This window comes from Puma concolor, unplaced genomic scaffold (assembly GCF_028749965.1).
Source record: "Puma concolor isolate L17-30 unplaced genomic scaffold, mPumCon1.1.hap2 unalloc_scaffold_11, whole genome shotgun sequence".
Classification (NCBI taxonomy): domain Eukaryota; kingdom Metazoa; phylum Chordata; class Mammalia; order Carnivora; family Felidae; genus Puma; species Puma concolor.
In genome coordinates this window covers 352,762-367,601 of record NW_028240136.1, presented here as the reverse complement: position 1 = coordinate 367,601, position 14,840 = coordinate 352,762, and the positions used below count along the sequence as shown (strand labels likewise).

The 14,840-nt window shown below is 44.7% G+C and overlaps 1 protein-coding gene across 1 annotated transcript in view; it reads left to right on the top strand.

The window, feature by feature from the left end:
- The first annotated feature begins 2,799 nt into the window (after positions 1 to 2,799).
- Positions 2,800 to 14,840, top strand: part of LOC147571710 (uncharacterized) — a 107,274-nt gene continuing 95,233 nt past the window's right edge. Inside the window, exons 1-2 of the mRNA XM_086696123.1 lie at positions 2,800 to 2,841; positions 6,643 to 6,873. Of these exons, the coding sequence (XP_086552249.1) occupies positions 2,800 to 2,841; positions 6,643 to 6,873 (273 nt within the window). The remainder of the gene's footprint in view (positions 2,842 to 6,642; positions 6,874 to 14,840) is intronic.

The window sequence follows — 14,840 nt, the reverse complement described above, 5'->3', positions numbered from 1 at the left end:
GAGCCCTAGATGGAATCACTAGCATCCTTAGGCAAAGGGAGACTTGACAAAAGAGGAGGCACTGTGTCCATGGAGACAGACTGGGGTGACGTGGACACAAGCCAAGGGAGGTTGGTGGCCACCAGGAGCTACCAGAGGGAAGGGATACACTGTCCCCTGGAGTCCTGGGGTCTCCAAAGGGACTACAGCACTGGGGACACTTTAGTCTCAGTGAAGCGAATTTTGTGTTCCTGGCCTCCTCCAAAACTGTGAGAGAACACGATTTTGTTCTCATAAGCCACCAAGTTTGTGGTAAAAGAGCAGGTGTGCACACAACAGGTCCCCATTCCCATCTCCCTCGGACTTTGGAGTCTTCCTTCCCTGAGAAAGACAGGGAAGTTCTGGCATTTCAACCTAGTTGACTGCAGGCAGCCATTGTGTCATTATTATGACATTCCCAATTCTCAAGGCCACACATTAAATTGCATTTCCTGTGGGAGGAACCGTGTATCCATGTCTGGCCTATCGTACGTCACCCTCTTTGGTTTAATACTCTTTGGATCCACTCCCATATTCATTCCCCAGTCTCCTACCAGTGCGAAGTGGTAATACCCTGCCACTCCCCTGCATGGGCACCTGATCCTGCGTGGACTTGGCATCCCGTTGTTTTCCAGGAAGTAAACACGGATGGTAGACGTGGAGCCTGAACATCACTGCTCTCTGTCACGACAGTATTGTCCTAGGTGAAGCCATTGAAACCTTTTCTCTAGGGGTCCTGGGGGTGGGGTAAGACTTTTTCCCTTGGACGGCGGGGGGGGGGGGGTGGGGGGTGGGGAGCTGCTTCTCTTGGCAACAAAACACAAGATATTACCCTCATGAGGCCATACGTTTTCTGATATTTCGCCCTTGCTTTCAACCTCTCCTATTTCCTGCGTATACCCAGACACCCAAAACTGACCCCGGACAGTCTCTGTAACTGTTCCCCATGGCCACAGTGAGGACTCCACGTGCGATCCTCCAGCATGCTGTCCTCCATCCCTCCTCACCACCAGTAGTGGTAATGTGAACAAAAGTGAGATCACCTCTTGCCGCCAATGACCAGTATCCACTTCTGCCAACAAGGAAGCTACTTGTATGTCCACCAGGGAGAAGAGCAGTCCAGTCCCAGAGTCCCAGTTCCAGGCTGTTTCCTGCAGCCACTCGCGGTACAAATGACCACTTGTGCAGGACTGCCACAGGAGACGCACACCCAAAAGCAGTGAGTGAAGAGCGCTGCAAGGGGAAGGGAACCTCCACGAGAAGGTGGAGAGGGCAAAGCGGCCGTGCTTAGCAAAGTCATGATGTTTCCACTAAGAAGAAAGTAGCGGAAAAGTGGTTCCTGATCCTGTAAGATTTATCTGGAGATGAGGGTCATGTGGAGAGATGTGACACAGAGGAACACAACTACAGAAGCGCCCTGTTATCCATGGGGATATGTCTGGAGACCCGAGGGGGATCCCTGAAACCACAGACAGTACAAATACTATAGTGGCCATGAAGGAGTGCAGGCGGCTCACCCCTACATGGCCCATGAAGGGTTGCTGTTGGCACACCCCTACATAGCCCGTGAAGGGGGACAGGCAGCTCACCCCTACATAGTCCACGAAGGGAAGCAGGCGGCTCACCCCTATATGGCCCATAAAGGGGCGCAGGCAGCCGGCCCCTGCATGGCCCATGAAGGGGCACACGCGTGATGCCCCTACATGGCTGAAGAAAGGGCACACGCGTGACATATCTATATGGCCGATGAAGGGGCACAGAAGGGGTGCAAGCGTGACACCCCTGCATCGCCGATTAGGTGTCTCGAGGCTGTCCTAGAAGGGTGAAAAATATGATTGGTGTACTTTAGGCGGCTGTTAGGGATGCGGCGATGAGCATTCCTAGTAGGGCTCAGGCATTGGTATATGATCTTAAGATCTGAATACCAAAAATAGACAACCAACTCCTACGTTATGACCAGGTGAATTTCACAATAGAAGCAATAATGCTGGTATGTGCAACAAGAAATATTTGTCCTTGCATAAGCTTCTATCAGAGCAGATGACTACAGATACTTAACAATAAGATAAAAAATAACCTGTTAAGTCACTATCAAACCAATTGTTGACCCAACACAGATAGGCAATCAAGGAAAGATGAAAAGAAGTAAAAGGAACTCAGCGAACACAAACCCCACCTGTTTACCAATAAAATCGCCTCTAGCACTTCTAGAATTAGAGGCCCTGCCTGCCCAGGGACATTCGTGAAACGGCCATGGTATCCTGATCGTGCAAAGGTAGCATAATCACTTGTTCCCTAAATAGTGACTCATATGCACATATGCATATTATGTCAAGCTATATTTTAGTCACAAAAGGTGTCAAGATGAATAAAATAGTCCCTGTCCTCAAAGAGCTTATAATCTGTTAGTGGGTGACAGGTGTATAGGTAAATAAATGTAATAAAATGTGGTTAGTGTTATTACTGAACCTATTCCATAGTATGGTTGGAACAGAACAACTGAGTCAACTCTCACGGGATCAGAAAAGGGTCCCAGAAAGGAAGGAGACGCTTGACCTGATTTCTTTTCTTGCTTTATTGAGATATAATTGACAAATAACATTATGTGAGTTCAAGTTGTACAATGTGATGATTTGGTACACATATATATTGTGAAATAATTACCATAGTAAGTTTGATCAACACAATCAAGACCTCACATTGTTACCTGCTTGTGTATGTGGGATGAGGGGTGGTAAAAATACTCTTGTAGCAATTCTCGTATTGTTAACCATTGTCACCATGTTGCACAATCCCCAGAACTTCCTCATCTTCTACTTGAAGGTTTGTGCACTTTGACCACCATCTTTCCATCCCTAGCCCTTGGCAATCACCAATTTGCTCTTGGTTTCTATGAGTGAATTTGACATTTTTAGATTCATAAGTAAGTGGTATTATACAAGATTTGTCTTTCTCTGACTTATTTCACGTAGCATAATGCTCTCAAGTTCCATCCATGTTGCCACATATGGAAGGATTTCTTTTGTTTGGCTGATAATATTTGAATATGTATATGATCATTCATATGACATATATCCATATGATATGTCATATATATATTGAAATACTATCATATGATACTATGATATCATATATATCATATGATATCATATGACATATCATATGTATGTATATAAATCACACACACACACACACACACACACACACACACACACACACACACATCTTCTTTATCCATTCATCTGTCAGTGGATACTTTGGTTGTTTCCATGTCTTGGCTATTTTGAATATGGCTGCAATGAACATGTAGGGGCGGATATCCCTTGGCGGTAGTGGCTTTGTTTCCCAAGAGAATAAACAGATTTCGTTGTACATCCAGAGTGGGTTTCCTGGATCATATGGTAGTTCTATTTTCTTTAAGTTAGTTAGTTAGTTAGTTAGTTAGTTAGTTAGTTAGTTAGTTAGTTAGTTAGTTTATGCCATCTCTACACCCAGCGTGGAACTCAAACTCATGACCCTGAGATGAAGAGTTGGATGCTCCACCGACTGAGTCAGCCAAGTGCCCTCGTAGTTCTATTTTCAATATTTGGAGGATCCTCCATACTGTTTGCCATCGTGGGCATACTATGTTATATTCTTACCAGCAGTGCACAAAGGTTCCCTTTTCTGTACATTCTCACCAACACTTGTTATCTCTTGTCTTTTTTATGATAAGAATCCTAACAGGTGTGAGACAATATCTCATTATGATTTTGATTTGCACTTTCCTGATGTTAGTGACGTGGAGCCCCTTCATGTATCTGTACGCCATTGTGTGTCTTTGGGAAAATCTTTGGGAAAATCTTTGGGAAAATGTCTATTTAAGTTCTTTGCCCATTTTTAAATTGGATTATTTGTGGGTTCTGCTATTGAGTGATATGAGTTCTTTAAATATTTTGGATATTGACCCCTTATGGGATATATGATTTGCAAATATTTTCTCTCGTTCTGTAGGTTCACATTTGATTTTGTTAATGATTTCCCTTGCTGTGAGATGCTTCTGAGTTTCATGTAGTTCCACTTGTTTATTTATTTTTTATTGCTTGTGCTTTTGGTGTCACATCCAAAAACTGTTGTCAAGACCAATATTTAGGGGATTTTCCTGTTCGTTCTCTTCTTGGAGTTTTACAGTTTTGTGTACATTTAAGTATGTTGAGTTAATTTTTGTGACTAGTATAAAATAAGAGTTTAATTTCATTCTTCTGCATGTAGCTACCCAGTTTTTCCAGCACCATTTATGGAAGAGACTGTCCTTTACCCATTGTATAGTCTTGCCTTCTATGTTATAAATTAATTGACCACATATGCATGGGTTTATTTTTGGGCTCTTTATTCTCTTGGCCTATGTGTCTTTTTTTTTTTTTTTATGCCAGTACCATAATATTTTGATTGCTGCAACTTTGCAATACAATTTCAATCCGGAAATATGATGCCTCTAGCTTTATATACTTCCTCAGATTGCTTTGGCTATTTGGAATCTTTTGTGGTTCCATAGAAATTTTAGGGTTTTTTTTTTTTCTACTTCTGTGAAAATGCCATTGGAATCTTGGTAGAGATTGCATGGACCTACAGATGACTTTAGGTAATATGGACATTTCAATGATATTAATTCTTCTGATCCATAAACATAGGATATCTTTTCATTTGTTTCTGTTTTAATTTTCATCAAAGTTTTATAATTTTCCGTGTACAGCCCACTGTCTCCAGAAATGTGGGTGCTACTGGGTCCTATAGAATATGTAGATCCTTCAAATGCCCCCACTCTTCTTCGTGTTGTGGCCTCTGTGGCCTCTAGAGGAAATGGGGGAAATTCCCTCTGATGCCTAATATACAGACAGGTCTAGTTGGAGAAACCCACGCAGAGCAACTCAAGGTGCTATTCAACCCAATGCTGACACCATCTGGATGGAAACAGGAACAAGCTAAGCAGCCACTGGGCTGAACTCAGAGGGGTTTCACTGGTGATCACTCATGAGTTCTAGCCATCAATCCTTTGCACTGACAGGTGGGCTGTTCTAAAGAGATTAGCCTCGAATTTAGACACTGGGAAGCCAAAGGGCAGATGATCATAACTAAGCCCTTGGTATCAGGATATGGCATCAGGACATCTGGCTCACCTGCAAGAGCCTGAGGTGATCCTCCCTGTTTTCCATGTCCTGGCTCAGAAAGCACTGGTTGGTAGAAAGGAAAAATGGAATGTTAAAGCAGCAGATTAAATTATTAACAGGGAAAACGACCTTGTCCCGGTGTACTAATGTGCTGTCACAGGCTTTAATGCATTTGAATGATCAAACATATGCCCCATATGTCAGACTGGGGACCCCTGCTAAGGCACCCAACACTATAAAGGTATAGAAGTCTAGGGAGACCGCTATGGCCCCAACTCTCACTGTGGATTCCTATGCTATGCTGCTGAGAACACCAAAAGGTGTTGTCTACTGGAATTTGCCATGGGATGCCCCCTAGGATAAGTGAGTTACTTTGTACCCCTGGGGGAGAGGGATCTACTCGATCTCTACTGGGATCCTGTTGTTCTGCTGAAAGTCAGACCTATGGAAATGCACTATACCTGGAATGGAGCACACCCCATCGAAAGAGGGAAGGACATGGGGGTCCTAGTATGGCATATTCTGCCCCAGTCTATCTCCTCATGCCTGACAGTGCTGCTTCCCCCTGCCTACACGTATGGCATGCACAATCAGGTGAAGTTCCTAAAGCTGCTGGTCTCCCTCTCCTTCAAGGCCATAAGACACGGACACACCCCTGACAATCAGGAGGCTGATCCCTCCCTACCCTGGGTATAAGCCCTAGCAACTGACTATGCAGTACATACAGCAGATTAAGTACGGTTACTGTGGAGCCTTGGAACGGATGGATTGGCTATTGCCAGGATTTGCCCTTAAAATACAGTGACTTGGCAAATGTAGTAACGGCATGTGCTATGTTTGTTTGTTTGCTTGTTTGTTTGTTTGTTTCTTTCTTTTTTGGTGGAGGCTTTGGGTTTTCTCTATATACTAAGATCATGTTATTTGCAAATGGGTGATTTTACATCTTCCTTCCTGATTTGGAAGCTTTTTATTTCTGTTTCTTGCCTGACTGGTGTGGTAGGACTTCCAAGACTACGTTGAATAGAAGTGGAGAGAGTGGACACCCTTGTCACCCTTGTCTTGCTCTGGATCTTACAGCAGAAGCTTTCAGCTTTGACTACTGAATGTGATATTTGCTGCGGGCTTGCCATATATGGCCTTAATTATGTTGAAGTAAATTCCTTTTATACCAAATTTATTGAGAGTCTTGTATTTTCAGTTCTTGTGTATCTAAGTCCTCCAAATCCCTGGGTAAGGGCTGAAATGGGGCCTGAGTAAGAAAACACTGGCATCAGCAGCCATGGTGACCTTGTGTTGTGCTTTTATCCTGTGAATGAACTGGCACTAAATGCCGTCCCTCCAGAATTCTTCCCAAGCCCCATCAGAAAAGATTCCAGGGCTAGATTCTCCCTCCTGGTTCCAAGGGCCCTGGGTGACTCCTTATGCCCGTTCAATAACTAGGACACAGAGGTCATGGGGGACACTCCTGTGGCCCCAGGTGCCCATCCCTGCCTGGCTTGCCCATGCCCTGCTGGAGGGTGATGCCGGGGCAAGAGACAGTGAGGTGGCTGGGGCAGGGGGCAAGGGCCGAGGGCAGCCCAGCGTGGTGATTCCCCTTGCTTGCAAGACCATGGCTCACTGCTCCATCCACCATCCCAGGGATCTGCTGCCCCTGCTGCCTCTGGATGCTGCTGCTGCTGCTTCCCGGCCCCAGCCTGCACCAGCACAGGTGAGTGAGGGATCTGCCCTTTGGGGACTCACGAGGCCTGCAGAACTCCTCCAACTCTTTCCCGGGGTGTCCAATCCTTCCTTCCTTCCATGGGAGCCTGCTTCAGATTCTGTGTCTCCCTCTCTCTGTCCCTCCCCCACTCATTCTCTGTCTCAAAACTAAATAAACATTAAAAAATTTAAAAGTAAGTGTGCTTCTTTCTCTGCCTTGCTTTTTTTTTTTTTTTCCAACGTTTATTTTTATTTTTGGGACAGAGAGAGACAGAGCATGAACGGGGGAGGGGCAGAAAGAGAGAGACACAGAATCGGAAACAGGCTCCAGGCTCTGAGCCATCAGCCCAGAGCCTGACGCGGGGCTCGAACTCACGGACCACGAGATCATGACCTGGCTGAAGTCGGACGCTTAACCGACTGCGCCACCCAGGCGCCCCTCTGCCTTGCTTTTTAAAAACAATTGTATCTTCCTTGAAGTTCATTTGATATATATATACACACTGTATGTATTATATATAATATGTGTATATTATGTATATGATCAATATAAATTTACTTCTACGTTTAATATTTGTGTTATTGATATAAATACATTCATATAATAAATATACTTATATATTTACATATTTTAATAAATAAAGGACAGCATATTTATTATATATTTTTATAAAATACATTTAGATGTGTAATAATATGAATAATGATTTATTATAATTTATACCATGTTTAGAATATAAACATATTTATTTACTAAATATGTAAGTAAGACAGGAATGCCTAAACTGAGTTCTCTAGTTTATTTTATTGATTTATTTTGAGAGAGAGGTGGGGGGAGGGCAGAGAGAGAGGGAAAGAGAATCCCAAGCAGTCTGTGAGCTGTCAGCTCAGCCCCTACACAGGTCTCGATCCCCGAATGGCAAGATTACAACATGAGCTGATATCAAGAGTCAGATGCTCAACTGACTGAGCCACCTAGGCACCCCTAGAACTTTTTTTCACTGCTCATTCTTTTCAACTGCTGTATGGTATTCCAGTATGGAAGTACTGTGAGTTATTTAGCCAGTACCTCACCGATGGAGAGATCTCTCTGGGAGACTATCAGTTCTCTCACCGATGGAGGTGGTTTTCAGTCCTTTGCTATTACAGACAATGCCATAATGAACACTTTTCTATAGCTTTGAGTATGTATGCAATGACACCTTTCTCTCTTCTCCCCGCCCCTGCCTTCCCCTGACCTCTCCTCCTCCTCTCCATCTGGCCAACTCATGGCATCAGGAAGGAGAGACACAAAATGTCACATTTGGTGGTGATGGGACGAAGGCCTGAAGACAGAAAGTGGACACACAATATCCAGGTCAGAATTATAAGAGGAATCAACTTGCGTTAATTTGGGCAAAAACGGGAGGAAGTTAGGAGGACTTTATTGGAAGATCCAGGAGTAGCACACAGAACCCCCAAATCTCAGGATCCAGAAAGCCATCAACCAGGTAGTTAAGTTTCTTTTTGTTTGTTTCTGCTTCTCTCTTGAGTCAGATCCATTTTCCCTTTCTTTTCCTAGCACTGTTTAATCCTGTCTGTGCATGGAGGCCAATGGGATTCCCAACAGGACTCGGTATAGACAGTCTCAGCTCAGACTGGTTGGCTTTTTCTTGGTCCCAGAAGGGTGATGAGGACCAGATTTGCTGGCAACATGATCTGCATAAGATGCAAATATGAATGGTTGTGTCTGTCTTTGTTTTACATTGTTGGACAAGGTACCATCATTATAAGAAGCAGTCTCGAGCCCCTTAGCAAGGCATTGGTACACTTTAAGCTGACCCCCTACTTGACCTTTATTTCCAGTCTTTTCTCCTCAAAAGCTCCAAGTTCTGGCCATGCCAAGCATCAAATCAGTTTCTGTATACACCAAGAGTACATGCTTCGGCCAGGACAGTGTAGGTTGGATTTCAGCCTCAGCTCACCCATCGTTTGGGTAGCTGTACAAGCAGCAACAGGAAATCAGAGTCAGAAGTGATCTGGAGAAATAGAAATGCCTTGATCGTGGCGTGGGTGGTGATGAAGGTTAATGCTGGGTTTCCCTGTATATGGGGATGGTGCTCTAACTATTTTACTCAAATTACAAAGGACATGATGGTGTTGGCAATACAGGATTTGGAAGAAGGCATCCAATGGATAGCACCTGGTCTTCACAGGCACCTTGCCTGTTCCTTTAGACTTCTCACACAATAGATATTCTCACAATTCCGGATAGGTGGCTAAGCAGGTTATGTCCTCTGCAGGTACCATCGACCATCAGAGTTGGTGCAGCTGATGTTGCTGATGGAGTGGATGTCTCTTATCAGAGGCGGGCCATCACCAAGTCCCGTTGATTCCACTACATATTGCCAGGACCCTGGAATATTGTCTTTCTCCTTTTCTCCTGGGATAAAGCAAATAAATGACTGTCTTCTGCCACCAGCACTGGTTCCCCTGATGTGCTCTCCACAGAGCAGGTGGGGTTATCGTGCTTTTTAAAAATGCAGATCTTGGTCAGGTCACTCCTGCTCCAATGGCTTTCTGGTGCTCTCGCGCTTAAATTCACTGCCCTCCTCCCCTCCCTCTCCTCCCTCGCAAATCCTGTTGGATCTGGACCTTGCTACCCTTCAGCCTTAACTTCCACTTTTGGCCCTGTCTTCCAGTCTTTTTGCCTAGCTCACTAACGCGTGATCCTTATCTGGAACTTAGTGTAGGCATAACTGCTTGTATTAGTTTCCCCTTGTTGTCACAAATCACTAATTCAGTATTTTAAAGCAAGAAAACTTTATTCTCTTATACTTGCAGAGGCCAGAGGTTCAAATTGAGCCTTAACAGCCTAAAATCAAGGTGTCGGCAGGCTGATTCCTTCTGGCGGTTCCAAGAGATAATTCTCTTCCTTGCCTTTCCCAGCTTTTTAGCTTGTGGGGCTTGTGGACCCTTCCTCCACCTTCAGAGCACATCACTCCAATCTCTGCTTCTGTCATCCCATCTCCCTTTTCTCTTCCCTGGTCAAATCTCCCTCCATCTACCTGTTAGAAGAACACTCATGATTACAGATAGGGCCCCCTTGGATAATCCAGAGCAATTTCTCTGTCTCAAGATCCTTAACTTAATCACATGTACAAAGTCCTTTCTGCCAGGTACTAGGTTTGAGGTTCCAGGGATTAGGACTTGGATATCTTTGGGGGCCATTATTTAGCCCACCACCCTGCCTTCCTGAATCCAAGGATGTAGTAAATACATTAGACCCGCCCCTGGTTCCCTTAGGATGCCATACTTCCCAGTTACATGCATGACAATCATCCATGGAGGAAAGGACTGGTTATACACTCACCAGCTCTCTTTCCTACTCTGAGCATGTAGGAACACTACATTTCCCAGAGTCCTTTGTGCTTAAGTTGGGACCATGTGACCGAGTTCAGCCAATGGAATATGGTGGGAATGATGTATGCCACTTCCCAGGTATGGCCATAAACTACCTCACTCCATCCTTCTGCTCTTTCCTCTATGGCTCCATATGGCCTCTGCATGGCTCCCACATGGCTCAAAGTAAAGGATTTTGTGATGGTGGAACTACATGATGGGAGAGACCTGAATTCCTAAATCACCATTTACTGGGTTAAGCCACTGAGATTTTGTGGTTATGCAGTACAGCACATGACCTGCCCTGACGAATAAATTAAGTCTTTTTTGCTTCTTGCCTTTACCAAACTAGGGGCTCTCTTATTTCCTGTTGTATCTGCCACCACCAGCAGAGTGCTTGGCACCATGTGAGCATTCAATAAAGGCTTGTTAAGTGAATGAAAGACAACTGGATTCAGGATGAGGACATGGGGGGAGGGGTAGGCAAAATTAGGGAGAAGTGTCATCGTCACCATGAGAGATGATGAGGGCTGAAGTGAAACAGGAGGAACGGGGATGACAGCAAGGAAGGAGCTGATGTGTGTTCAGGAGGGAGACTTGACAGAACTTGGTGACTGACAGGATACGGAAGTTGAAACAAAGGGAGGCACCAAGGACCTCCCGGTGTACTGGTTTGGACACATGGCTGGCTGTTTGGGTACCAAACTTTCCAATGTACAGGGGTTGTTCTGATTATGGAGGTGAAAGTACAACTTGTATAACTTTATGTGACTGTTGCTTCTTTGCAGACAGTACAAACGTGTGTATAAGTTTGTCCTGGAATACTGTCGGTGAGGCAGTCTTGGTGATAGGGGGATTTTCATTCTACCGTGGTTGGTAGTAATGCCATTTGAACTGTTTGGTAGGTTGAAGCTATCCTCTAAATGTTTGTGTCCTCTCAGGGGTGCCTGGGTGGCTCAGTCGGTTAAGCCTCGGACTTCAGCTCAGGTCATGATCTCACGGTCTGTGAGTTCAAGCAAGTCTGTGAGTTCAAGCCCTGCGTCGGGCTCTGTGCTCACAGCTCAGAGCCTGGAGCCTGCTTCGGATTCTGTGTCTCCCTCTCTCTCTGCCCCTCCTCTGCTCATGCTCTGTCTCTCTCTGTCTCAAAAATAAAGAAAAATATTTTAAAAAATCTTTTTAAATAAACGTTTGTGTTCTCTAAAAATTCCCATCAGGAAATCCTAAAGACCAATGTGATGATATTAGAAGGAAGGACCTGTGGGAGATGGCTAGGTCATTTGGGCGGTGTCATCATGAATGGAATCACCCTTCTTATAAAAGAGCCCCCACAGAGCTCCATCACCCCTTCCGCCATGTGAGGACACAGTGAAAAGGTGCCAGCTATGAACCAGGAAGAGGCTGTCACCAGAATGTGTCCATGCTTGTGTCTTGATCTTGCCAGCTTCCAGAATTGTGAGAAATAGATTTCTACTATTTACAAACCACCCAGTATATCACATATTATTACAGCAGCCTAAATGGACTGAGACGGTCGATACACATACAAAAAAAAAAAAAAAAATAGCTACAGTGATTCACACATTCTGCATGCATGTCCCTTTTCCTTCCTTCCTTCCTTCCTTCCTTCCTTCCTTCCTTCCTTCCTTCCTTCCTTCCTTTCTTTTTTTCTTGTTTATTTTCAGAGAGAGAGAGAAAGCGAGAGAGCAAGTGGTCAACAAACAGAGAGAGGGAGAGACAGAATCCCAAGCAGGCTCCCCGCTGTCAGCACAGAGCCTGACACAGGGCTCGAACTCACAAACTGTGAGATCATACCCCAAGCTGACATCAAAAGTCGGATGCTTAACTGACTGAGCCACCCAGGCACCACACGCATGTCCCTTTGCAATGCAACCTTGCCGCTCTTCCATATTCTCCTTGAATATAAACTGCCTTTGTATCTTGTTTTGTGCCAACAGAATGTGGCACAGTGATGATGTGCCTGTGCTGACCCTGGGTCTCAATACGTCTCATGTGCTTTATTTTAGTGACTAGGAACCCTGCCCAGGCGTCATGTGAAAAAGCCTTGGCTAGCCTAATGGCTTATGAGAAATCTCATGGGACAGAGAAGGCTGTCCCAGACCAACCAGCACCCTGGTGACCTGGCAGTTTAGCAGCAAATGCATGAGTGAGTCCAACCAAGACCAGAGGAACCATCCAGTTGAGGCCAACCTAAGTTGCCAATCTACGGAACTGTTAGTTAAATAAGCAGTTATTATTTTAAGCCACTAAATGTTGGGATGATTTGTTACATGGAAAAAACTCTCTGATACAATCTGTATTTATAGGCATTTGTTGGAGCAGAGAGACGTGGGTCCGGGGAGTTGTGTACTTTGCATCCAGCTGTACCTAATTCCTGGGGATATACCTCATCATTTTAGCCAATGTAGCTAGCTGGAAAATGCATGACCCTAAAACCTATTTTGGTTTCACAGCACAGTTGGAGGGACTTAAATTATTCAGAGAATTGCCTCAAACTACCACTTTTCTTGTGAACAAACCCTACTGTGAGGTTCTTACATTAGTCATCCCAGACTCTGGGATTCGTCTATAGTAAAATGACCAAAAATTAGGCATGATAAGTTTACCATTTTACCCCGGTAAGAAATATTTACACACACACACACACACGACTAACATAGTTTGTGTGATTGTTACACAAATAGAGTATACAACCTTTAAAAGAGCTGCTTATAGAATATCTATTTCATCAACCATAATTTTTCTCAACTTTCTATGGACCAGTGGAAACTTAACTATGGAAAACTTCAGTATTGTTCTTGGGACTGACATTTGACAACTACCTGGGATTTTTGTTTAGTTTATTTATTTATTTTGGTGGGGGGTCAGAAAGATAGGGAAAGAGAGAATCCCAAGCAGGCTCCACACTGTCAGCTCAGAGCCCCACGTGGGCCTTGATCTCAGGAATTATGAGATCATACCCTGAGCCGAGATCAGGAGTTGGATACTTAACCGACTGAATCACCCAGGCACCACGAGAACTATTTTTAAAGAGAATCTACCAAAATTCTTCCTGCTGTGGGGTGCCTGGGTGGCTCCGTTGGTTAAACTTGATCTCAGCTCAGGTCTTGATCTCAGGGTTGTGAGTTCAAGACCAGCATTGGACTCCACACTAGGCATAAAGCCTACTTAAAAAATACTTCTTCTTGCTACATTGCTGAGAATGCTTACATACATGTAAGCTAGGACTGATTGGATGTCAACACTTTAAGAGACACCTTTGCCTGTGTAGGCGGAGTGAAACATCGCCCTGTAAGTTCCCAAATGCTTGACCTCTCATTTTGCCAGAGTTGCATCCCCTACATAGAGGACTGGCTGCAGAATTGGTGAGGCCCCGTGTTCAGAAATCATTTAAGAGTTTCACGACAATGGCAGAGCAGCAGGCGAAGCACGGGACCCTCCTGAACATGGGTTGCTGTAAGGCTGTCCAGACTGCATGCCCAGGAAGCTTGCCCTGCCTCTATATTCTATCTTGTCCTGGAGATCTGAGATCCTGGAGAGCAAGGATGTTGTCTCAGCCTTCTGTCTCCCCAGGACTCAGCTCAGTGCCTGCCACCTGCTAGGCTCCTTCAGGTTTCCTGTCGTAAGAATGACTGTTTACTAAGCACTGCCAAAGTTCCATTTCACTGTGCTAAGCACTCTATGCAAGATATGGAGTGTTTGTAAGATTCCTGGGGAAAGCACCATTCTTTTTTTAAAGTATGTATGTATGTATGTATGTATGTATGTATGTATTTATTTATTTATTTATTTATTTATTTATTTATTTATTGAGAGAGACAGAGAGAGCAAGCAACGCATGGGGGAGGGGCAGAGGGAGAGAATGAATTCCAAGCAGGCTCCTTGGTGTCAGCGTGGAGCCCAACATGGGGCTTGAACTCACCAACCATGAGATCATGATCTGAGCTAAAATCAAGAGTCAGAGAGGCTTAACCGAAAGAGTCACCCAGGTGTCCTGGGAAAGACCCATTCATATCCACATCTTATAGGTGGGGAAACTGAGGCTTAGAGAGGTTAAGCGACTCATTTGAGGTCATAAACCTCATACAGAAAGAACTAGGATTTAAACATGGGGCGGTTCTCAATTGTTTGCAATGTCTGCTCATCACCTGTGTTTGGTTGTGGCAACTGGGAGGTGCTACTGGCATCTAGTGGGTAGAGTCCAGAGATGCCGCTGAACCTTCTACGATGCACAGGACAGCCCCCCACATCAGCTCCCCCCATCACAGAATGATCCACTCCAAAACGTCAATAGCATTGGGGCACCTGGGTGGCTCAGCCAGTTAAGCTACTGACTTTGGCTCAGGTCATGTTCTCACGGTCCGCGAGTTTGAGCCACTCATCTGGGTCAGGGCTGACAGCTCAGAGGCTGGAGTCTGCTTCAGATTCCGTGTCTTCCTCTCTCTCTCTCTCTCTCTCTCTGTCCCTGCTCTGCTCACACTCTGTCTCGCACTCAAAAATAAATACATAAATATTAAAAAAAAATAAAATGTCGATAGCATTGAAACTGAGAAACCCTGTCCTCATACCAAAACCCAC